General features: G+C 37.8%; 2 protein-coding genes across 2 annotated transcripts; both read right to left on the bottom strand.

Moving 5' to 3' along the window:
- Nucleotides 1-5,695: 5,695 nt before the first annotated feature.
- Nucleotides 5,696-6,101, bottom strand: LOC121236395 (60S ribosomal protein L6-1-like). The gene has a single exon (XM_041132823.1). The coding sequence runs from the start codon at nucleotides 6,099-6,101 to the stop codon at nucleotides 5,736-5,738; it is 366 nt and encodes a 121-aa protein (XP_040988757.1). The 3' UTR covers nucleotides 5,696-5,735.
- A 1,363-nt stretch (nucleotides 6,102-7,464) lies between these two features.
- On the bottom strand, nucleotides 7,465-19,720 carry LOC121267965. The gene is made up of 5 exons (XM_041172061.1): nucleotides 18,561-19,720; nucleotides 16,733-16,997; nucleotides 8,826-9,003; nucleotides 7,665-8,251; nucleotides 7,465-7,614 (listed from the first exon to the last, which is right to left on the bottom strand). Exons 1-4 carry the CDS (start codon nucleotides 19,639-19,641, stop codon nucleotides 7,697-7,699), a joined length of 2,079 nt encoding a protein of 692 aa, XP_041027995.1. The 5' UTR covers nucleotides 19,642-19,720; the 3' UTR covers nucleotides 7,465-7,614; nucleotides 7,665-7,696.
- Between the last annotated feature and the right edge of the window lie 5,220 nt (nucleotides 19,721-24,940).

Raw genomic sequence — 24,940 nt, 5'->3', positions numbered from 1 at the left:
TTGGATGGAGATTGAAGCGTCGAGACATGCAACTCAATGATACACATCCCACATTCATGATAGTTAACATAAAATGCAAGTAGTATGTTTCTAATAGCATGCAATAATCGTAGCGAAAAAAGTTCAAATCTAAGTAAAGATTGAGCAATTAAAGTATGGTACCAAATAAAGAAAACAATTAATCCCAAAAGTACTTGTTCAGAGATTCAAAAAAAAAATGAGGGTTTAAACAACCACCCCTGCCATCAAAATATCATTGTACCATGTTTACATAGCCGAGAAAATGTCCTATTAGCCCTTATCCTTTTCTATGATCTTTTGCAGGTCCACAAAAAGTTTCAGCACTTAACAGATGAAGTTCTCGGTTGACTCTAGTCTTTTTACTAATGTTGGCTCCACAGAGCGTTCTAGACTATTAGGAGCCTCCTTAGTTTGTGGGGGATCTTTCCTCTTGCATTTTCCCATCACTTTCGCCGAGACATGTCACAACTTCTACCATTCCGGGAGAATGGTAGTGAAAACTACCATTGTGAGATTTCAAGAAATCTCAGCAAGTTAAACCAATAACATACAAGAAGATAATATAAGCATGTATAGGCAAACTATGAGCATGAATGCACGGACATGAATTTGACCAAAAACTTATTTCATTCTTGTATGTGTTCTTTTCGCAGCAATTACCATGTAATCATGTAACAGAGTGACAAAATAACTATGTAAGAATATCATTTTTCAATTCATACCAATCACTTATAACCATTAATCCATATAACAATGTGGGTGGACACCTCATAGCTCCCTTATGCACCGTGGGCTCCCTACTAGTTACCACATCACATTGCTGGCTCTCTTGACCGAGTGTGAGTATGTTAAAGACCATATGATACGGCAATTCTCAATTTGCCTTCATCGCATTTTCAATGTGTTGCACCCATTAGTGTTAGGTGCTACTTCGCTCTGAAATCCTTTAAAAAGAATCCATTCAAAGTCCATTGACTATGCTTCGTCAACCCAAGGGTTATCAATCTGATTTAAGCACTCCAGAGTGGACAGAGGAGTTCAACTACGATATTCGCTCATCCTAGCAAATGGGGTCGTGGCAAAACCATTTCTTTAATGCACAACCCGAAAATCATGTGACATGTGACCATGTAACTTTCATGCAACAATGTCATGTATTTATGCCACACACAAAGAGTGCATTACTTTTACAACTTGAAAGAATTAGAACATGTAGAAACGTATACTTGGGTATAACATAAGGAAGCTCAACAAAGCATACACAATTTCTCAAAACTTCAAACATGTCATTTGAATCAATAAGCAACATTTGAGCATAGCATGCATGTATAAGATATAAACCATAGCATGTGACAAGTAACAATTCCATAATCTAATTTGAACAACAAATGCAAAGTTTACACATGACATAAATACATTATCTAGGAGTAAGTTAGATGCTAACTTACAAAACTTCAAAAGCATTATTTTTCGATGATCAAGCAAGCTGAAAGTGCATGTTTAGTGCATGTTTCAATCATTAGACTTATTGAAATCAACAATACTTCAAACCAAACATGTTTTTCATGTTCTAGGGTTTAACCCTATTTGATTCTAGGGTTTCTTTCCTCAATTTGTGGCCCTTCCCTTACCTCGGGCCTCATAGACTCGTGCCTTAAGGAAAAACCCTAGGTCGATATTAGTACTTCCCCTACTTGGTAGAATCCCATAATGGTTCGATGCTAGTTAATCCTTGTAACCCTAATAGTCACTTACGTGCATTGTGTGAAAATAGCCTAGTGTGTGTATAACAACTCTATGGCTGAAAGTTCTCAAAGATGTGTATGAATTTCTAACTTGTGTCTTTACTAGAAGGAAGACTTTCATGGAAACCCTAGTGGTGGCCGAGAGTTACCCAACTCTAAAGGGTTCCTACATTTGGCTATTGATGATTCGGGTTCTTTGAGAAAACCCATAGACAACCCACACTCAATGAAATTAAGCATGATTGAACCAAATACTCCATAGATCCCATAAGGTTCATGACAAGGCCATATCACACATCCCTTACTCTCTCTCAAGCCGAACCTTCTTCAACTTAAAAACCCTTGCAAGTGCTTGTGTGTTCATAAGAAGAGAGTAACATAGAAACATGAAAATTCTCACCGTGCTAACCTCTCCAACGTGACGTCTGAAGCTTCCTTCCTATACTTGTGCAAAGAGAGTGTTTGGATGTAAAGAAAATAGTATTCGGCGTTCTTTCCCTAAGGGAGGTGAGATAGAGATAGAGAGAGGAGAGGAGAGGAAAATCTGAAAATGGGACTAAATGACCTTTGGTGTGCCTGTGGTGGGGGTAGGGCGTTAGTTCCATTAATGCCCTCCTTAAATGCCTTCCTCAATTCCCATTCATTCTCTCTCCCATCATCATTTCTGATGTGGAAACCAAATGGTCCCTCTTGCCTTGGCCGAAATTCCACCCCTTCTCCTTCCCTCATCATTACTTCTCTTGGAAATGTCAAGAGATACTTCTTGCATGGATGACAAATGGCAATTCCTTGCCCTAGTTGAAACCCTAAACCCTTCTTCCACCTTTTTATTGTGACGCCCCGACTCCCACGTACAAAAATAAGGAAATCGTGACGTCAGGATGATGACAACACAGGTCACGCATCCCAACAAAATGTGCTCAAGTGTGTGCAACATGCAAGAGTGCACAATAAAAATCATAGCGGATAATATAAATAAGTCATCTAAGTACCAAAAATTTAAATACAAAAATGCAAAACAAATTATGTTTAAAGAGTTATACAGTCATCCCAAATATATTACAAAAGCAACACATAAATTGATAAAAACGAAACTTGATAAACAGGAGCAATCCCAGATCACTCCTCCAACGGAGCCAAGCTAAGGCTCGTCATCCTCGTCTGCATCAAAATCTGCGATACCATAAAATTGTACCACAGGTAAGTATAAACCAAACAACTCTCGGGATAAAAACATATTAATGCAACCAACATGCATTCATATGACAAAATACACTTAGCCATAAAATACCATTTTTCCCAAAAAAATGATTATTGCCAACACACGCCAAAATCTCATTTTGGCCCAAAAACATAGTCTGTCATTTTCCTAGAAAATGATTCACACAAAACAAACAATTATCGGACACTGTAGGCGGGAGTTGCAGGCGGGACTCTACCTCCGTTCCTGCTTACCACCATCCCTATCGAGTGCACCGTAGGCGGGAATCACAGGCGGGACACAACCACCATCCCTGCTTACCATCATCCCTACCGCGTGCACTGTAGGCGGGACTCTACCACCATCCCTGCTTACCACCATCCCTACTTACCACCATCCCTACAGTTCCTTTTCCTCTTTCTCAAACCAGTCAATCCAGTTGTTTCAAACACACCCAAAAATCATTTCTCACATGAAAATTCAGTTTTCAAATAAACACATGAACATGTATGCAATCATGCGAAAACCCAGTTTTCAGTTACAAACATGAACATGCGTACAAATGCAGTGAATAAAACACGACACCAATATCCAACAACCAACAATGTCAACACAATCCAATCACAAACCAAACATACAATCAACTCCGTCCGCAATCCATCCGACCCCCGAACTCCTCGGACTCAGTCCGGCATAACCAACCAGTTCACAATAATATGTGTTAGTGCAAAAATACATTTAAATCACGAAAGTTCTTTGAAAAAATACTTACAATGCTATATAATAATTTTCCGAGGATCACGGGTGCGCTCGAAGTGGAAAAATAGCTGTCGAACAGTGTAAAATACACTGTGGCCGTGGGTCACAGATACCCACTTTTCAATGGTGACAAACGAAGACCCAAATTTGATAGAGTAGGGCATAGGGAGGTAGGTGAAGCTAGTGGTGGTGGTGGTGGGTTGCCGTGGGTGGCGGCGCAAGGGGTGTTTTTAGGCTAAAAATGTCCAAAACGAAAATGGAGTTGGATGTGCTTCACCGGTGACGGATCGGAGCCGGGGTTGGGTCCAATGAGTTGCTAGAAGGTCGAGGATGATGTGGTGAAGAGATGGTGGCCGGAGGTGGCGCGACGGCGATGCAGTGGTGCAAGGAAGGCGGCGGCTTCAAGGGGTTCGTGGTGGCTAACGGCGGCACAAGGGAGGCTGAAATTGGAGGGGTGAGGTCGCCGGCCGGTGGGGAGCACGATGGGATGGGCTGGGTGAAGAACGGGTGCACGGCGAGAGAGAAAGAAAGAGAGAGAGAGAGAGAGAGAGAGAGAGAGAGAGAGAGAGAGTCGCGCGGGATGGGGGGGAAACCGGGGAAAAAGAAAAGGAAAGAAAAGAAAAAGGAGAAAAAGGAAAAATGAAGGGAAAGAAATGAGGTCCAATCCTCACATCTTGGGTCACAGAAAATGATCCAACGAAAATGATTTTAAAACAGCGAATCAATTAAATTAAATTAAACGTAATGATACAATGAAAATAAAATAATTAAATCCCACAATCAATTAAATTAAAAGAAAAACAATTTAAATGTACAACAGTAAATAAATATTTAAGAAAACATAACAATTTAATTTTCACAATTTAAAGATCATAAAATAACCCATTTAAAATATCCGATAATTATAAAATAAGAGAATAAATTTTTGAATTATTAAAAATAATCCTTCAGTGAAAATATACTAAAATACGGGATGTTACATTTATGGTCTAGGTTCAATGAACCTATGTTTTGAACAAGGAGGGGCGTGTGGAGCCTCATGGCCCAAACCCTAGATGTTCTTCATCATGATTAGATCCTTCTAGAGTCCCTAGGACTCATGCATGGATGCCATGTGGCAAGTGGCATGTGAGTCCCTTGCCATGCCTGAGATCCCTTCCTTCTTCCATTTTGGGTCCAAGTACAATGAATCTAGTGGAAGGATATGGCATGATTGCCAAGTGGTGTGTAGCTTCTTCAAAAATTGAAAATCCCTTGGCCTTCTTCCCTTCTTTGGATTGAGTTTGGCAGCCAAGGGTACCTCAAGTACTTTCAAATACTCTCACTACTACTCTTTACTTTATTATTACTTTTCACATACTTTTTCTACTATTCATTACTTTTCACCTACTTTTTCTACTATTCATTACTTTTCACCTACTTTTTCTACTATTCATTACTTTTCACCTACTTTTTACTACTATTCAATATTCTATTATTACTTTTTCATTATTTTTTCATTACTATTCACAAATATTCTCAACACTTCTCAAGTATTCTCGCTACACAAACCTGCAATCCGATCATTTTAGTCTGTTTTTTAATCCAACCCGACCCGACCGGGTCAAGTCAACCCGTTTTTGGTCCTTTTTTTTTGTGCTGAAAAAAGAAATGAATATTAAGAAAAATAAATAATTAATTTACAAACTGTTGGTGTTATCTTTTTTGTCTCAGTCACTTTTTCTACCCATTCCTCTCTCTCTCTCTAATCTTTTGAATCCAAAAAATGTAAGAATTAAAAAAGTTTCCTAAAAGGGTTGGCTACCATTATCCCATCCCCTTCTACTCTCTCTCTCTCTCTCTCTCTCTCTCTCTATTTTCGAGACAATGGATGAACTTCTTCTGCTTAGTTTTCTTGGGCATCTTCCTCCCAACTTAAAGCACCTCCGTCTGGTTATTCTGCCTTGCCCACATTTTCTTTTTTTGGGTAATTCTCGAACTCGAAGCCAACCAAAACGATCACTCTAAGCTTAGTGGACCAAAAGCAATCCAGTTGGAAGCTGCTTCAGGAAAATAACTCTCTTTCCCATGGACCTCCCAGCAAGTATGATTAGCACGATACGCAGAGTAATACTAGCCCTGAGCTTAGTGGTATTGGGTTTCCACTTGTTGAAGAGGGGCTTTTTGACATCATCCGCAGGATAGAACTTGGGAGGCTTCTCAGCTGGAAGGACTGCCTTGGGTTTGGCACCGTGGCGAGGAAAAACGCCACCGTTTTTGGCCTTGATTGCCCAGAGGCCCCTCTTGTGGTACATCTTCGACCTAGAGCACTTGCCGATACCACGAACCAGATCAGGGTTCCTGCTCACCTTCGGGGTTCTCTGCCTCAAAGCCATTGATTTTCTCGCTCGCCCACCATGAGTAAAAATGGAAACGTCAGGCCATGATCTTAGCTTACAACTCTGTCAAATGGAGATGAGATGACGACGGGAATGGGGAGGGCTAGCGGCTAGGGTTGATATGAAAAGCTTTAAGTGAGTTTTTCTTTTAAACGTTAGTTAGTTGAAACCGGCATTTATCAGGTTCAATCAGCTTGTTTAAACTGTTTGTCTAGTCAGCTCGACTCGACTCATTCGGACGGGTTGGATATTTATTTTTTCTGTATAGGCCTACAAGCTCCCTCTTACATGTGTGTCAAGTGGCACTTCTTTCCTATGGCCGAAAATGGCATTTCCTTTCCTTCTTACAAGCTCCTTTTAGAAGTATGGTTGCATGCTTCCCAAAGCTCAAATGATTGAAGCTTAGGGAAAACTTAAGGGCATCTCCTTCATAATTTAAAACCCTAATTTGGATTTTATAACCCTAAATCCCTTAAATGGCCGAAAATCACTAGTTCTTTGGGCCTTATTGTGGGCTTGGGCACCTATGTCTTTAGCAAACAGGTAAGGCCTTTGTCACTTAGTAGGTTCCCATCTTACCATCTTCTATAGGGCTAAATTCTAATTGGACTAAGGCCAAAAATAATAAAAGTAACAGGCAAGGACTTGGCAAGTCCAGATTATCTCAGCAAATGACATTCATCATCCAGACAACTAGATAAGAGTAGAATAACGATTTAGTATCTAACATTTTATAATTGTTAATATTAAACATCATGATAGTTGTCGATTTGGTTCAAGGAATCTCTATGACTGAAAAGGAGCCGATTTTTTTAAAAATCACATTCGTTATTTTCCAAGATATACGCTTTCAACAAAGGGATCAATCTTTTTGGTAAACTGTGTCATATTCATACTTATTGAAAATGAGGACAGCAAAATAAAATTAAAAAAACAAAAAATCAAACATAAACAAGGGCTATAGATAAACGGTTTTCCATTTAAATCCAATAAAACTTTTGAAAGAAGCAATTTATGAAAATGTAAAATTATAAATAACAGTCTTCTTTCCTTGGCACGAGTGAGGAAGCATATGTGGGCAGGACTTCTTTTTCGTCTTCAATGTCTTCATACTGAGTCAATTTACAACATTTGTGGGCAGGCTATCCTCCTTCCCCTTTCTTAATAGATGGATGGTCTACATTCATGATGGTGAAAACTTGGAAAATGGACTCTGAAATCCTAATCATTCCTCGCCAAATGCCAAATGGAATATAATCCGGTTCTCCAAATAAAAAACCTGAGTTCGATCCCCCACCCCCCTTATATAAAAAATAATAATAATAAGAAACAAGAAATCCTAATCATTCCATACAAGAAATGAGAAAACCAATCCGCCTAACAACTGCAATATATTGGTGAAACTTGGGAAATTTTGGAGGTTTAGTTTAGGAGTTTGGATGTTTAAATCTTCTTGCATAGGAGAAAACTTTTATAATAATTGCCTTAATCTCAGTTTGCTCAACAAATAATAACTACATATCATCTCTCTCATTTACTTGAGAAAGACATCAGAGACAATGATTAGCAAAACAGATAGTTACCAGGACATTTCACCTTCCTGACTGCCCAAAATACCTGCCTGCAACTGTGGCCAGAATATTTAGCATTACAACCTCATCGTCAAGCTCAGTCTTCACAGCTCGCAATGTAGCGCACTTCCGAAGCATGCTCCGAAGGGCAGCACAAGTGTCAGCATCTAACGGAGTATCAACAACAGCACATAGGGCAAACAGCCATAAACAATCATTTCTGGACAGAGTATTCATGTTCTCTACTGAGCTTATGCATTTTCTCAATGTTGAAACTTGAGTTACCGAGTCCATTCTTAAAATCACAGACAAGGGCGGGCCAGAATTTTCAGCAAGAGTCTTTGGGTTCATATATCCCAAAGGTTGAGAGTTCTCAACATCTTCAGCAGTAAATATTGATGGCTCATCGACAGTACATTGAGGCCTGGAAGAATCATGAGACTGATTTGAATGGACTGTGTTGGTATCCAAATTTTTGTGAATATTATCCCGGAGTAGCTGGTGGGAATGCCATTGTTCATTTATAACCAGCAAAGATTGCAGCTTTTCACTAGAACCTTCAAGACGTGACAGGGCCTGAAAATTAAGAGAACAAAAAAAAGTCAACTACTCTTTCAAATGACAATATTCATGATTCAAGATATAGAGAACTCCTTAAGAAAATTAAAAGTCATGCATTCAAGATTCATGACCAAACGCAGCTATTTTAACCATTTTAAACATTCAGAGAAGTATAACAAAAGAAACTGCCGGAAGTTGTTTTATTTCATAAGCATATGTGGCAGTTCTTATCTCATGATTTTTCCAAAACCCAAAGGAGTATAGAACTTTCTCTATTTCTACAGCATCATTCCTGTCAGTAAAACAAATTTGGCAATGGCAGCAGTACGTTTCTGGGAATGTGCATGCAGAGATAGGGAACGAGGGTAGAACGGGTAAAGCCTTTTCCACGCATTATTTCCTATTTTGCAATGTTAAGATATAAGATAATTTCGTACAACTCTTAGTGCTGCCTCAATGCCTCATGAAGAAATGAAGAGATACACGCTTCTGAAGAGAGACACACAAAGAAGCAAATAAAAAGAGAACAGAAAAAAAACATAAACATAATTTAAAAAGAAAAAAGAAAAACTGAGGCCATAAGAACTACCAGCCGTAGCTCTGAAAAATCAGCAAGAAATGAATCCTCCCATTGTTTCAATGGTAGTAGATGTTCAGGACACTGGGCAATATCTGGAATCTGGGGCATATAAACACTCTGTTCTTTGTTAAATTTACTCCCATCAAACTTGGCTACCTTCACTTTTGGAATCTGAGCAGCTTCCCACCTAAGCAAGAGAGAAAAATTCTTTAGACTGATATGAATATTGCAATGCTCCATTTTTCATAAAGATTGAGTGTTAAATCTAAGGGGAGTAAAAAAATTAAAAATGGATACAGATGCGACTATTTTATAACTTTTACACAGCATTTCAATTAAATATTGTTATTTTCTGAATTTATTTGAATTTTGTTTGACTTTGACGGATTCAAATGAAAAAAAGAAGTTTTACTGAAGAGTTGTGTAAAAGTTGTAAAATAGTTGTATACACTAATTCTATAAAGGAACATATTTCGATACATGGTCAAAGTGCACCTAAGGAACCTATATGAGTCTTTAAACGCAAGATTCAAAACGTTTGGCTGGCTGGTAGGCAACATAGAGTGTATAGTTCATAAGTTAATATTATAAATAAATCATTTGCAATATCTCCATAGATATCAATCACTACATTGAGATTTCTGACACATGCTCTGGCAACAAGGACAGTGATTGTACTAAAAACCTAATCACCTCTAACAGTTTTTGCAGTCTAGCTTTTCTTTTTATACAAGTAAAAATGGGAATATTTTGCACACTAAATAAATAACATGTAATTTCATCATAATGGACCATTAAAGGCCATTTGCAGCACTAGTCCAGCCATAGCAAAACCCATAAGGTAAGATCTTAGATATGGTCCCTTTCAGTGTTTTAGCAAGTGAGCCCAAATGATTGTCAAAGATGATGGCCCCATGCAATTTATTTAGGTCAACAAAAATTCTTATTTCACACGTGATTGCTGCATCCACAACCCTAAAGAGTTTTAAGAGTTCATCTTTGCACCATCTCTGAGATAATAACAGTAATTGGGCATACCATTATGGAAAAGAATCACTCTTCTTTCCTTTTAAGGATGTTAAATTTGGTATATTGGAGGCAAGGGTATGGGATATTCTTGATAGCTTTGGCAAGCAAGTGGCATGGAAAGGGTGATTTTATGGGTTCAAATGAGGTGTAAGAAACCCTATTCCATATCTTAAGGACTTTGAACCACTAGGTTTAGAAGTTGAAAAAAAAAAGGAAGGATATAAAGTCATGCCAAGATGAGGCCAACTATGGCACATGTCTAGTCATGTTGCGCATTAACTCAGCGCGCATCAATAATATGGGTCCCACTTTGGACCTACATAATCAAACCAGTTCCAAATAAATGCTCAGGCATTGCTTTGTACCTCAGTTTTTATTTTTATAGGTAATCAAGTAGGCAAAGCCCAAGTACATAGGAAGTATACATGAGAAGCACCCAATTAGATTTTTTCAATCAAAATGAGAAAATAATGGACATTTAGCTCATTACAAACAATGGCCTGTGGACACCTTCGTCTATTTAAAAAAAAAAAATACAATGGCCCACGGCCATAAGAACAATGATTCAAAAAAGAAAACTTTAAACTCATTCATTGTTCTCTCGCGATGTTCGAAGCTTCTATCATTTCTCTTCGCCAAATACACCAACACATATATATAGGAATCATTCTCCATATTGCTGCCACTTGTGAGTTACCTTGAAGGCATCTCTAGCTTGTATGGAAGTCCACCAATCTACAAGACATGACCCAAGACAATTCTCACGAAAAAATCATCCCACATGGTCCTAGCCACCTCACAATGTAAAAGCAGATGATTTATTGATTCACCATTTTTCTTACACATGCAATATCAGTCCAACACCATTACCTGACATTTCTTTAAATAATCTATGGTGAGAATCTTGTCCAATGATATTGTCCATACGAAAAAAGCTGCTTTTGAATGAGTTTTCGTCTGCCATATACTCTTCCATGGGAACATGGTCATTCTGGGACTCCTTAGAACTTGATGAAAATGATCTAACAGTGAATCTACCTTTCTTGGAGGGCATCCAGCACATCTTATCGATGGTACCCCTTGCCATGCTTACAAAATACAATGCCACCTAGAAAAGACCAAGAGATCAGTTATCGCTACATCCTTTTCACCACACCATTTGTCATATCAAAATCTGACACGAAAGTCGTCGCCCACCACAACATGTTCATGTCTTCTGAATATCGCATATCTCATTTGAGCAACATCCTCTCCAAGCTTCCCCAAACTGTGAATCTATAACGGACTTCCATAGGGCTCCACTTTCGAGTTGGTACCTCCATTTGGATAGTGAAAGTATTTCATCCCACCCATGTTATTATTACAACTTTATCAAATTCCCACACAAAATATAATAAACAATTCAACTTTTTCAAATTTCAAAATAATAATAATAATAATAATAATAATAATAATAAATAATATTCTAACAAAATTTTATTCAACTTTCAAATTTCATCTCAACTTACTATCTAAATGGCACCTAAGTTGCGGATCCCCAATCCATCCCCTAGAAATTGTAGTATAGATTGCTAACCAATTAATCAAATAAAATTTGAACTCTTCCCCCAATCCACTCTACAAGAAGTCCCATTGTAGCTTCTCAAAGTGAGCCTAGCATCATTCAACAAATACAACCTCTTCCAAGAAGCTAATTTGTGCTCCACCTTTTCAACCACACTATTCCAAATCCTCTTTGATTTAAAGGAAACACCCAATGGTAAGCCAAGATACTTCAGGGGTAGAGATGATACCTTACATCCCAAGAGAGAGGCAAAATACTCTGCTCTGGGGACAGTCCCCACTGGCACCAATTCAGACCCCGTTTGGAACTTGGTTCAGTCTAATTTTAAACTGAGTCTAACATCCAAACACTCAACTCTCAAATCACTAAACTCATCTCAACTCAAAACCTCTTTACACGTGAGACCCACAACCCTTTTTACACACAGGACCCACAACCTTTTTCAACTTTCTATAAATACATTTAAACTTACCTTAACATCCAAATACATCTAAACTCATCTTAGGTGGGCCCCATAAAACTCACTCCACCATCTCAACTCACTATTATTCATAAAGAACTTAACTCATCTCAGCTTAGCTCAACATCTAAACGGGATCTTAGACTTTGAGAGATTAGGGCTCATTTGGATAGTGAGATGAGATTTTAGATAAGTTGAATAAAATATTAGTAGAATATTATTTTTTCAAATTATCATTGTTTTGAGAATTGAAAAAGTTGAATTGTTTATTATATTTTGTATGAGAATTTGAAAAAGTTGTAATAATAAGATGAGATGAGATGAGTTGAGAGTGTTTTTGTATCCAAACGTGGCCTAACTCTCAAGCTAAAGACAGCTTCAAGACAAAGTAGTAGAGCCCTCAAAAATTGGATATGCTCTAAGTTTGCTCCACAAAAGATGAGAGCATCGTCAGCAAAGAGCAGATGAGAAATATCAATGGAGCCATAATCATCATTCCCCACTGAGAAACAGTAGAGAAAACTATCTTACTGAGAGCTTCTATGACGAATAAAAAAAGTAAGAGAGAACGGGTCTCCCTGTCTCAAACCATGGGATGAGTCAAAGAAACCCACCAGTGAACCATTCACCAAGATAGAGAAGTGAACTGTAGAGATGCAAATACTCTACCCAATTCAGCCATTTCTCCCAAAGCCACATCTTGCAAGTAAATAAAGTAAGAACTTCCAATTGACGTGATCATAGGCTTTCTCCATATTTAATATTGAAGAGTAACTCGGTTCTCTAGATTTGGGCCGTCCATCCAAAACTTCATTTGTAATTAAGACCAAATCTAGGATTTGTCTACCCTTGATAAATGCATTTTGCATCTTCGAAATTAACTTTTCCATCACCAAACTCAATCTATTTGCTAACACTTTAGAGAATCTTGTAAACCCCATTCACAAAGCTAATGGGGCGAAAGTCTCTAACATCTGTGGATCCCATCTTTTTGGGAATGAATGCTAAGAAAGTAGCGTTAAGACTTTTTTCAAATCTAGCATTAGTATAAAAATCTTGAAAGGCCCACATAAAATCACCCTTAATCACCTCCCAACAAGCTTGGAAGAAGCCCATGGTAAAACTGTCAGGGCCTATAGCCTTGTCACTAGCCATGCCACGGATTACTTTGCACACTTCACCTTCTTCAAAATGCCTCTCTAGACACCCTGCACACTTTTGATCTAATGCTGAAAAAGTTATACTATCCACCGGTTGCCTGGTGTGTTGTTCAGATAGCAGGTGTTAATACTGCGCGATGTGGTTCTTGATGACTAGTTGATTCGAGGAAACTACCCCATCTATCATCAACATATCCATAGAATTGTTCCTCCAATGAGAATTAGCCACCCTATAGAAGAACTTCATGCACTTGTCTCCCTCCTTGAGCCATAGCGCAATTGATTTTTGTCTCCAAGAGATCTCCTCCATCAATATTACTATTTCAAGTTATGTGATTACCTGACTCGTACAAGTTCTCTTGGATTCAGAGAGAATTTTTGCCTCCTCGCCCTCCAAATCCTATAGCTCATCTAAGAGAGAGCGCATCTGTTGAATCACATTGCCAAAAACTTGGTCATTCCATAACTTCATATCATTTCAGCACTTTTAACTTTCTTGCCATTATGAAGTTTGGAGAGACTTGAAAATTGTAAGAAGACCACCGTTGTCCGATCCTGTCTACAAAACTATCAAATATTCTCAAATTTGAAATACCTTGTACTCACTTGGATGCCTTCAAAATCTAAAATGATGAGGAAGTGATCAGAGCATAACTGGGATAATCTCCTTTGAGTTACCCGGAAAATGTAACTCCCAGTATGGAGTTAACAAAAGCCTATCAATCCTCAACCATGATGGGAGTTCTCGGTTGTTAGACCAAGTAAACGTACCTCCATTTAATGGAATATCCATATATTCTAAAATAAAATTAGAAAACTCCCTCATCACGAGAGTGATGTGGGACACACCCGATCTTTCACTCGGGAAGTGAGTTACGTTAAAGTCAACCACTATGCAGCTTGGTAACTCCCACCAACTAAGAAATCCCGACAATTCTTCCCACAATGGCCTTCTCTTTGAATCAATATTCAAGCCATAAACTCCAGCAAATGCCCACCATTGGAAGTCGTCTTCTAAGTTCATAAAAGAGCAAGCCATAGTGAAATCACCCACACATTCCTCCACCCTTTTATCGAACATAATTAGGACACCACCGGATGCTCCTTTAGATGGCAAGTACGACCACCCTACATATTGCCCTCTCCATAAACTTCAGACTAGTTTTCTAGTAATGACTTCCAACTTGGTCTAGTAAGCAAATAATATCTCCCTTCTATTGGCGAAGTAAATTTCTAACTTGGAGCCGTTTATTATGTTCATGTAGCCCCCCTCACATTCCATGATATTATTTTTGGCTTTATAAAGCAACCATCTTACCCCTCCCCTTGAGACGCCACCGGTTACAACTTTTCTCCCCAGCATCATCATTCATTGCCCACGTAAGCCTCTTAAGTTCTCTTCCACTTTTTTTAACCGAATTAAGGGATAGATCACTCAAACACAAATACTTTCAAATTAATCATTACAATTTTTTCAAACTAATCATTACAACTTTCCTAAGATTTTAAATAAAAAACAATTAATTTTTTTCAAATCCTCAAATAAAAATAATATTAAAAAATTATATTTTAATAATATTTTAACTTTATAATATTTTTTATTCAACTTTTTTTCTCCTTTCCCAAAACCACATAAAATATTAACTTAAATTATCTCACTATTATTCACAAACTATCTTATTCACAAACTATCTTACTGCTATTCACAAAATTCTCATCTCATTTCATCTCACTCCCCAAACTTGTCCTTAATCTCCATAGCTTTTTGGATTACCCAATTTGACACTGGCATGAAAAGTGTTTAGAGGAGTGGGTTCTTCCACCTTAACAAATGACCTACCCCTCCTTGTATCCTCCCTACCTTTAGCCACCATCATTAGTAACGGTTGCATCTCCCCCCTTGTTAGACTTAAATAAAACCAGTGTTCCTTCCATTTCAACCTCTCCCTTCATATAAAAGGTTTCACCCATTGGTTCCGCACTCTCTCAAACGACAGACAACTGTTTCTCGGCTACAAATTATTTTCCAATGCCGGAACAATGAACTGCACGGCACGCCAGTCAGATGCCAGCACAGAAGTCTCCGACAGAAGTTTCTATGGCCTCCCACAATGCTCTAGGCCTCCTAGCGACTCTGCAACCCTCTCATCTATGAGACTTTGAAGCGACGTCTCAATCTGCGACATCTGGACCGTCGTCTCCTCCGCCTTGGTGACAGGAGGCAGCCTAGAGAGCACCAGCACACGAGCATGTGCCACCCCCACAGAACAGTTGCTCTCCCATAGTTTCGCAGTTCAGCCCAGAGAGCACCGGTGTACGAGTTTGCACAGACTCGGTACTGATGTTAGGTCTTCGGCATAGGTGCTGCCGGAAACAATCCCAAGTGTTGCTAGCGCAGAGATTGGTGGCTTCCCTGGCCAAGAAACAGACCAACGGGGCCAAACGTGGACGTGGAAATGGAGCCCGTTTCGAAAGAAGGCCTAGTCCGTTTTAGCCTCCATTTCATTCTAGGAGAGCGATTTGGGCCTGTCCGTCCCAAACCAATCTTTGCCCTTCCTTTATCGAGCCTAAGTGGATTCAACCCATTTACAACCTTGGCTTTTCCTTTCTCAAAATACCATTGGCCTTGGCCCAGGACTAAGCCCATGTCCACTTTACAAAGAAGAGCTTCTACCGCCTTCCTCAATAATCCAAGTTCCTCCTTCACACCAAAAAAACTCCTCTTTCAAACTAGACAGGGCCTTCTGCATCTCACTTTCTGCTAGATAGACATAGGACAAACCTCCACTCCCTATTTCCGATACATCACATCGACCATACTTCTCTGCAGTGGTGATACACTCCCCTGCTACGCACCCCATTTTGTTTTTTCTCCTTGATGTAACGCCAAGGAGGGGCCTGTACCACCGGGCACTACCCCTTTTCCCTACACCACCCATCGCGGTGTAGGGAAAAGGACTAGAAAAGAGATGGCCTGCCTCCCCATCTCTTTCCCCTTGTTCACCACTCTGTCTAGACATGGAGCCAATGCTAGAGCCTTGTTTGCCGGAATATGCATGGACAAAGCATGTTTTTCTAGTCCTTTCCTTATGTTCCTTTAGGGATTGCTAGAAGACCTCGACCCCCACTACCACCACAATAGTTTGTTACTTCCAAGAAACGCCCGAAAGCATTAGAACTCCTATGAGCAAACAGAGCCTTGGTCCCATCATAATATATCTTGTAAAAGTCTTTCCTCCCACCAATAGTGAGCACACTTCCACCATAGTCGCCAACCAACTAGCACCATCTCCTTAGTGACCTTCCTACTCCTCTTCGTGGTACGACAATAGTTTCCCCCCCTCCAACGATAAAATAAACACCTTTGTTTCTATTATAAGGTGTTTTAGGAAGCCCATGTTTGTCATGAAACAGCAGAATAATCATAAAATGGCTATAGAAAATTGGTTCTGACAAAAATAACCGGAACAGTCCTCCCATCATAGAAGTGTATGGAGAGAAAAATATCCAAGGACTTTAGATGAAATCTTTTATAGTAACAGTTTTATTTTCAAAAGGCAAAGGTACCTTAGTTTATTTATTTATTTATTTATTTTTTATAAGTAAAAAGGTACCTTAGTTTATTCTTCAAAGAAAAGCCTTCTATAAATAAATTGAAAAGAAAAACATAAAGAAAAAAATAAGAAAGAAAGAAATGATTTACCTAACACGCCTCAAATATTCTAATCCATCTTCTGGAGGACCAGACTCAAAATTGGGTTCTCCTTCAACTGAAAAGGCAGGTTTCTGTATGCTTGCAAAATCTTCATCACTGTCATCATCTTCACTGTTCTCTTTTTCTAGACCTGTGCAGCCATCTCCATCACTAACATTCGGACAACAAGAGGGATCCACGAGAGACAGACTCTCTGTTTCATTATTTTCCATGCTTATAAGACCACAATCCATATTTTCAGCACATGCTTCCCCTGGAAGCCACCATAAAATTTTAGCAACACAGTTCTAAATACTGTGAAGTATTATCTAGAGGAAAGAAGGAGAATTAAAGTGCTTAAGTTTGACATCTATGCAAGTAACGGTGAAGAAGTAAAATCATCTGCTTTGATTCATATGGTTAGTCAAACAACTCAGCCAAATCGCTCTTTTATTTTTTTTCCTTTACAAAAGAATGTTTTCCTAAACCCCATCAACAGCAATGTACAAGACTGGACACAACGTATACACAACAATCATCATGTGCCCAGTTTACAAATCAGGAACATATATGGTAAATGTAGCACATAGTTCTTCTGCAGGTTCCTGTAGGCCATTCTTCAGTGCACAAAGACATTCATGTGATTCCTTCCTCTTGCAGCAACTATCCCTGTGCAGAATAGAATTGGAGCCATCAAATTGACCAACCAGGCCTAAAAACCAAGTAAGAAAGGGTGCACGAATAAAAGGTCTTAGAAAGCTCTATGATCTTCAACAAGTTCTTGACAAAAGATTTTAATTCAGGAACAGGGTATCTTAGAGAAAGACTGCAGCAGCCAAAAGAGATTAGAAACATGGAACACCAGAAACCTTCCAATCCCTATTACAATTCTAGGAAGAGGTGGCCGCATATACCATGTACTTGCCTTGTACTCTAGAAGAACTTAGCCCAAGTCACAAATACAAATCTCCACTGAAGTGTTATTTAAGTTTGAATTGAGGTCGTAAATTTAGGCTCTACAAGAATCACTTTCCTTTTTACCAAAACAGCTTACTAATGATCTCGCATCCTTCTATTAACTAAAGCTTCTGCAAGTCAACCAGGAGATGAAAGGGAGTTATTTCTAATAATTGGGAACCACCTTGAGAATTTCGCCTGTAGTTTAGAAATTTAATAAAGGTTTTCCAAGGTCTAACATACCCAACACTGGCAAGTCTTTCAATATTGAAGATCACAACAATCTAAATACACCTTACATTAGTACCTCAGAGGATAATATCCAAAAGTATTAAAAAAATTAACAGTTCCTCGCTGGAATCTTCAAAAGCAAGCAATGTGACCTTCCATTAGAAGAAGAAATTTACCAGTTACCAGTCCTCACCTCCTCAGACATGTTTTCTTCTATACTGTTCTTCCTGACTCTCGGGTCATTATATTTTAGGAAGCAACATTTCATTTTCATACATCTATTTAAAGTAATTTAGAAATTCCAAATGCTGCCGTGAATAACTTCTATCACTCAGGGAAATCTGGTACAACTCTTACAGCTAGTGAATCATTAACGTCATTAACATATTTCTGATATTGCAACGTTACACTACAAAAGATATTGATGCCACTAACTATTCCACACAACAAAAGTTCACATTAAAAAGATACAAGGGAATATACAGTCAACGCGTAATTAATTGACCTACAATCCTTCATATTAATTGCAACACAGCATCCACAGAAACAAGTTCGTTCATAATGTTTTCACAATTCAAATAAAATGCTGTGAACTAAAAACTCATCACAACAAAACAACCATAAATGTGAAGGAATTAATAGCACTTACTGAGAATCGCAGGGGCCCCTTCCTTCTTCGCGAAGCGCGGCCGAGGATCAAGATTCAAGTAGATATGCTTCTGATTCTTAGAGCTTGCCAAGTCATCGTACTCCCTCGCAACAGCAGCCCCGAGCATGTTGTATATCTCTTTCCAGATTTCCCGTTGCTCTACAATGTTTGCAAACCTCAGGGCCTCCATCTCCTTCTTCGAGTATACCTTCTTGGTTCCATCCCCATTGTTTCTACACCCATTTTCATTTTGACCCTTCACAAGGACATTCTTGGGCCTCCCAATCAACTCGAAATCCTTTTTAGCCTTTCTACGTGACCGCCTCGCCTTCTTTCCATCCACTTCTTGTTTCACATCCCTGTTCTCTTTCCTCCCTGCACAGTGGTCATTGAATTTAATCAATGCCGTTTGATCGATTACTTCAATCTTCAAAGAACCCTCAAAATCAGAGACTTTTCCCGCATGTGTTTTATCTTCAGCCATCAACACAACTTCAAGCTCCTCCAAAAGTTGTTTCTTTTTCACTTCCAAGAGACTTCGAGATTCCATTTCTTTTGGCGATTCGACGTTAACTTCTTTAACAGAAGAGCCCACCTCGGCACCCACTTCGTTTATCACAAAGGCCTCCTCTTTCTTTTCAGTAAAATCAGACGAAGAGCTTTCTTTGAAACTCTCTTCATCCTCACCCTTCACAGAACCAACCTTTTCTTGCTTTCCTTTGAAATCCTCAATCTTTTCCACGCCTTGACCAAAATCCTCGACCATTTTCCTCAAACCCCCATTACCAGAAACCAAAGAACCCAACACTTCTCGACTTTTTCCAGCAAAAGAAGTAAAACCCAGTTCTTGATTTTCTTCAGTTATGATCTGAGATGCCTCAAGATAAGGACAGCTTGCCTTCTTGGAGTCAGGAAGGAAGCTCAGCTTCTTATTCTCAGCAATCCCTTGCTCTTCTTTATTTTCTTGGGGATAAAGAGGAGTGGAAGATTGCAGTGACGGGGGAGATGGTGTGAGAGACTCTTGGGTGTCTCCGATCTCCGTGATTCTTTGTTTGCAACCGAAGCATCCATCAGAATCCATGATTCAGAGAGAGAGAGAGAGAGAGAGAGAGAGGGTTCTGCCTTAAGAGAGAGCAGAATAGGGCGAGTGTTGGGGTTTTAAACAGAGTTTTTGAGATGAGTGATCCCCACGTGAAACTTTACGCTGCTCGTGTCAAAGAGACTATATGGGGTTAGCCTAACGTAATTATGAGTATTAGATTATAGGAAATGCAATCTAGTCTCCTATTTTAATTATCATTTTTTTTTTATTTTTTTCAATAGTTAAAAAAATAACAACTAGTAAATATATATATTTATTTAAAATGTTTAAATATGTCTAAAAGATATTTAAAAGAAAAAAAAAACTAGAAATGCACTAGAGGGCACGCCCAATATTATCCTAGATTATATAGATCAACCCAAACATAACTTGTTTAATTAAACGAGTCTGATCCTAAACCTTAACACGATCCATATAAATAAGAGGTAATACGACACGACTCACTTAATCTGTTTAATAGTTAACTTTAATTAGATTAACCTGGGTATAACCTATTTAACAAGTTTCATATAAATGAATTTTGCTTATCTGTATATTTATTTTTTAATTGAATTAATATAATTTCAAGAAATTCTATTCCGAGTCCAGTATGAAACCACATACCACACACCCATTGACATGGCAAACTCAGTGTGAAACCGTGTCACAGTTTATCAACTAATTATCACCCCCTCCCTAGTGTGGTTGCTTTCCTTGTCCTCTACCCCTGTTTGATTCTCTCCCTTCAAATGAAAGATGAGAAAATTTTGATAAGAGAATATACAGTTCGAAAGAAGAATGATGATGTATTGTTGCGCGGATATAAAGTTTCGAGAAAAGAAGATAAACTAAGGGGAGAGAGAGAGAGAGAGAGAATGAGTTTCACAAGCTTGATAGCGGACTTCGAAAGTGAATCATAGAGAATAGATATGCATGAATATTATTGTATTTATACTATGTTTTATCAATTGTAATAGTTTTTGGTTCGTTTAGATCAACAATATAGGACACATGTAAATAGCTAGTCAATGACTTTATGGACTGTAAATGTATGGTGTTACTTACAAATAAAATAAAAAAGATGTATGGTGTTGTTGTTATTAATGTTAATGTTATCAAACTGTAAATGTTACTGTTAGTGTATGGACAAAGTTGATCGGTATTTACTATAACGATATATTCAGCAGCATGAGTTTTTGTCTGTATCAAAATTATCCAACTCATTGCCCTTTTTTTTTTTCTTACTTCCCAAGTAAAGATTCAAGTGTTGAGGGACCCTTAAATGGAGGGGCTCTTAAATTACACATAACATCTCCTGATTACCAGGACATGAAAAAAAAAAAAAAAAAAAACTATGGTATGATGTCAATCTTATTTGATGGGGGCAGGAAGAGATAACATATGTAGTAATGTTCAATGGTTCATTCTCTTTATGAGTAGTGAGAGTCTCCCATCAAGCTCTATATTCGACTTGCAGCTACACAAATAAAGGTGGGGAGAACAGAGAGAAATGGACAAAGTGAAACAAGTGAATTCATCACTACTTTCATTTAACTCCACTTCAAACTATATGGTCTGGAATACAAATGAGAAGCTCAGCACTTCACCAACCAAAACAAAAAAGTGGAAATCTATACTTATAATGGCATATCCAAGCAGCTACATTTATCCTAAAAATAGACCCCAAAACGACAAAAGTGACCTTGAAAATGCTTACCAAATGAACCCAATTATCATATTAACTCCACTGTTCATGTGGTAAAGAATACAACAAGACTACCAAAATAAGGAGGTCAAGATTATGAACTTAGCAATCAACGATATAAAGTAGGACCTAGTCGCTCCCACATAGAAAATTTACACACCCACACAGAAAATTTAAGAGTCCACATAGCTAATGTTCATTGAAATTAGTACAACATATAAATTAATGTTCATTGAAATTAGTTCATCTCTCAATGTCCTCATGTCTTGCCCTTCTAGCATCCAATGGATGTGCAGATGTTTTCAAATCTCATGTACTCATGCTACTTAGTACTTCTAACCATGTTTGCTATGCTTACACCACATGTTCATAAAGAAACAAAAGAATTGTTCAGTACTTAATCTAACTTTAAAATCCTAATATAGGATGAACCCATAACTAGATCAATATTCTTCAAATAACTTGAATCTTTTAAGCAGTCTGCAATAAGTACTTATTCCAAAATGACAGATACCTATTGAAATAGCACTGACAAAAATTCTGGAAGTCAGAATGAAGATTAGATCCAAGCTTGTATGTATCAAGCAGTTGCCCCCATTTATCCTCAAATTCTCCACAAGTTTGTGAGTCATATAGATAACTCTAAATGGAAGTCTTCAATCCTGCGTTGAATTGGGAGTGTTCTCCAAATTTCTCTAGCAATTTCCACATGATGTGTCAAAGGCAATATATATGACGACTATCTGGAAATACAATGGCAATTGGACTTTTCATTGTCCGATCTTGATCTATTATTATTGCTTTGGGAGCCTGACCATTCATGCACTTCTACCATGTTTGGAACAACCAAACAAATGTTTATCAAAGCCCGAAGGAGAAATTTTTTGTCTCTAGGTAATGTTTTGTCTTTGGAAAAATGTTTCAAAAAAAATTATACCCACTTTGGTGACCACGTTTAAGGTGTGAGTGTATAGGGCATGAGGTAGCATAACTCTATAATTTCAAATATAATACATGGATAGTTATATAAATCATTCACAATTACAACTAGGTTTATGATAAAATATTTTATTATCAATATTCAAATCAATAATATATAAGAAAATTAATATTTTCATAAAATCAAATTACATATTAACAAAGAAAAGGTTAATAGTTGAGATATTTAGTCAAATACTAATATTAATAATACATCCCAACAACAAAACAATGCATGTAAAATTATACATTTTTTCAATTTGAAAATAGAATTGATTCATATTATATGGGTTGATTGTGGGTTTCAAGCTATTGACTCATTTATTAATCATGCCTTATTGGGTTAATCAGTTCTAACCCAAACTCATTTATATCAAACCAAAACCAACTTATTTCGTGTCAAATTCACATATTGTGTCATATATTACCACTTATACTATGTAGTAATTGGTGGGGGGCTTTCAATTAATTATTAGGGTAACTGCTCATAAAAACAATTCATCAGGGTAGTTGACTGTGTAGTAGTAGGGTTGTGCAAAACTCCAATTATCTGACTCCGCACTATCGACGAGGTTTTAATGTCATTTTTATTGGAATTAGAATAAGAGTTAGAGTTATTTCCTGACTGACTCTAACCTCTGACTTTGACTTGAGGCTCCACAACGAGATCTGCCTCCGACTTGTACTTCCGACTCTAAGATTAGTATAAACAAGTTATAAAAATATATATTATTTATATAGTGATCATATATACTCATATTATAACTTATATAGTTATATTCAATACTCTATTGGTATATCTTAATTATTATGAATAATATTTATAGACTAATAGTCTAGTATGTGTACACATCATAATATCACTAATACGCTATCATACATATTACATATGTTAGGATAGATGAGACTTGACTAGATAATAGTTCATCATGTACCATGTATAATGCATATATTGTAAGACTAGCAATCTATTATCTAGATTCTTGTATGGTAGCATGTAACTAAAAAAAATTGAGTGGAATTCGTATAAAAAAAATGGCGTGTAATTATATACATAGATAGAGCAATTGTTAATAGTTATAAACTACACATTACTCAATAATCTAGATAATAGATTGCTAGTCTTACAATATATGCATTGTACCATGGTACATGACTAACTATTAGCTGGTCAAGTCTTATCTATCCTAACATATGTAATATGTATGATAGCGTATTAGTGATATTATGATGTGTACACATACTAGACTATTAGTCTATAAATATTATTCATAATAATTAACATATACCAGCAGACTTCAACATGATTTTCAAACGTCAATTATAACGCGATCATCTGCAAATGACAATCATCTACAAAAGTCCAGGTTCTTTAACTCATGAGACCATCTCCAAAAAAAAAAGATAAGAATTTTATGTACTAATCTATTATTTTTTTATTTCATTAATTTTGGTGTATATATATATATATGCACAAGTGAAACTATAGGAAGTTAATATGCAATTTCAAGTGTGGATTAATACGAATGGGTTTTTGTGGCGTTCTTCAATTCCTAAACCGGGATATAGATTTTCTTTAGGTCTTGAATTCTATTTTCAAACACTATTTCAGTATTTACTCACTTGTATTTAGTTTGATGATTTTAGTTGAACCAAAAAAAAAGAGAGAGGACAGACAATTATGGTCAAAAGCTCAAAGACGGTCAATTTTCCCATCCAAAAATAATTCACAGCGAATGATCTCAATCAGGACAAATTACTCGGGTTCATCTCTTTCAAACTTGCTATTTTTACTAACAAATTTGATTTTTTGAAGATTTTCTCCACAAAATTCATCGAGATTCGACGAAGATTTAGTGTCTATACGTCTCAGGAATATATTTTGCTGGAAATCACCTATGTGGCGTGAAACATCGGTTGCCTCTCCTTTCAAGCATTGTTCGCCATCTTAAATTGTTGTCATCAGAATAGACTTTTCAATATCACGAGCATCCCATGTTCTCATCGTTGCCAAAACATGGTGGCCAACGAGCATTGCCCATGTATCACCAACCTTCACTACACATTAACAGGATGACTTAGGTTTACAAATCTCAAACTTGTAAATTGTATTACACGTACATATTTTGTGTTAGTGAAAATCCCTCAAGATGCGGTGCAATCAAGAAGGGCGTGGAGGTCAAAGAATCCCATGACCCACTCAGCAATCAAGAAGGGTTTGGAGGTCAGAAGACCACACGACCCTCTCCAGACATAGCCATCAAACAGGCGTAGGTCAGAAAACCACACGACCCTCTCCAGAGATCGCTATCGAACGAGCGTGAAGGTCAGAAGCCCACACTACCCTCTCTAGAGTTCACCATCAAATGGGCATAGAGGTCTTCTGACCTTCACGACCCTTTCCAGAGTTTACCATCAAACGAGCGTGGAGGTCAGAAGATCACATGACCCTTTCCAAAGTTATCTTCTGGAATGAGACACTGAGCTCCACAACCGCCTTGCGCGGGTTTCCTTCGAGAACGAGTCGATGGGCTCAACAACTACTTAATGTGGATTCAGGGAGTCAACGGGCTCCCTGATCACTTAAGTGCGGGTTACTACCAACGAACACCAACA

The sequence above is a fragment of the Juglans microcarpa x Juglans regia genome, chromosome 1D (assembly GCF_004785595.1).
Source record: "Juglans microcarpa x Juglans regia isolate MS1-56 chromosome 1D, Jm3101_v1.0, whole genome shotgun sequence".
NCBI classification, from domain to species: domain Eukaryota; kingdom Viridiplantae; phylum Streptophyta; class Magnoliopsida; order Fagales; family Juglandaceae; genus Juglans; species Juglans microcarpa x Juglans regia.
Note: the sequence above shows the minus strand (reverse complement) of the source record. Positions and strands in the feature narration are given on the sequence as shown.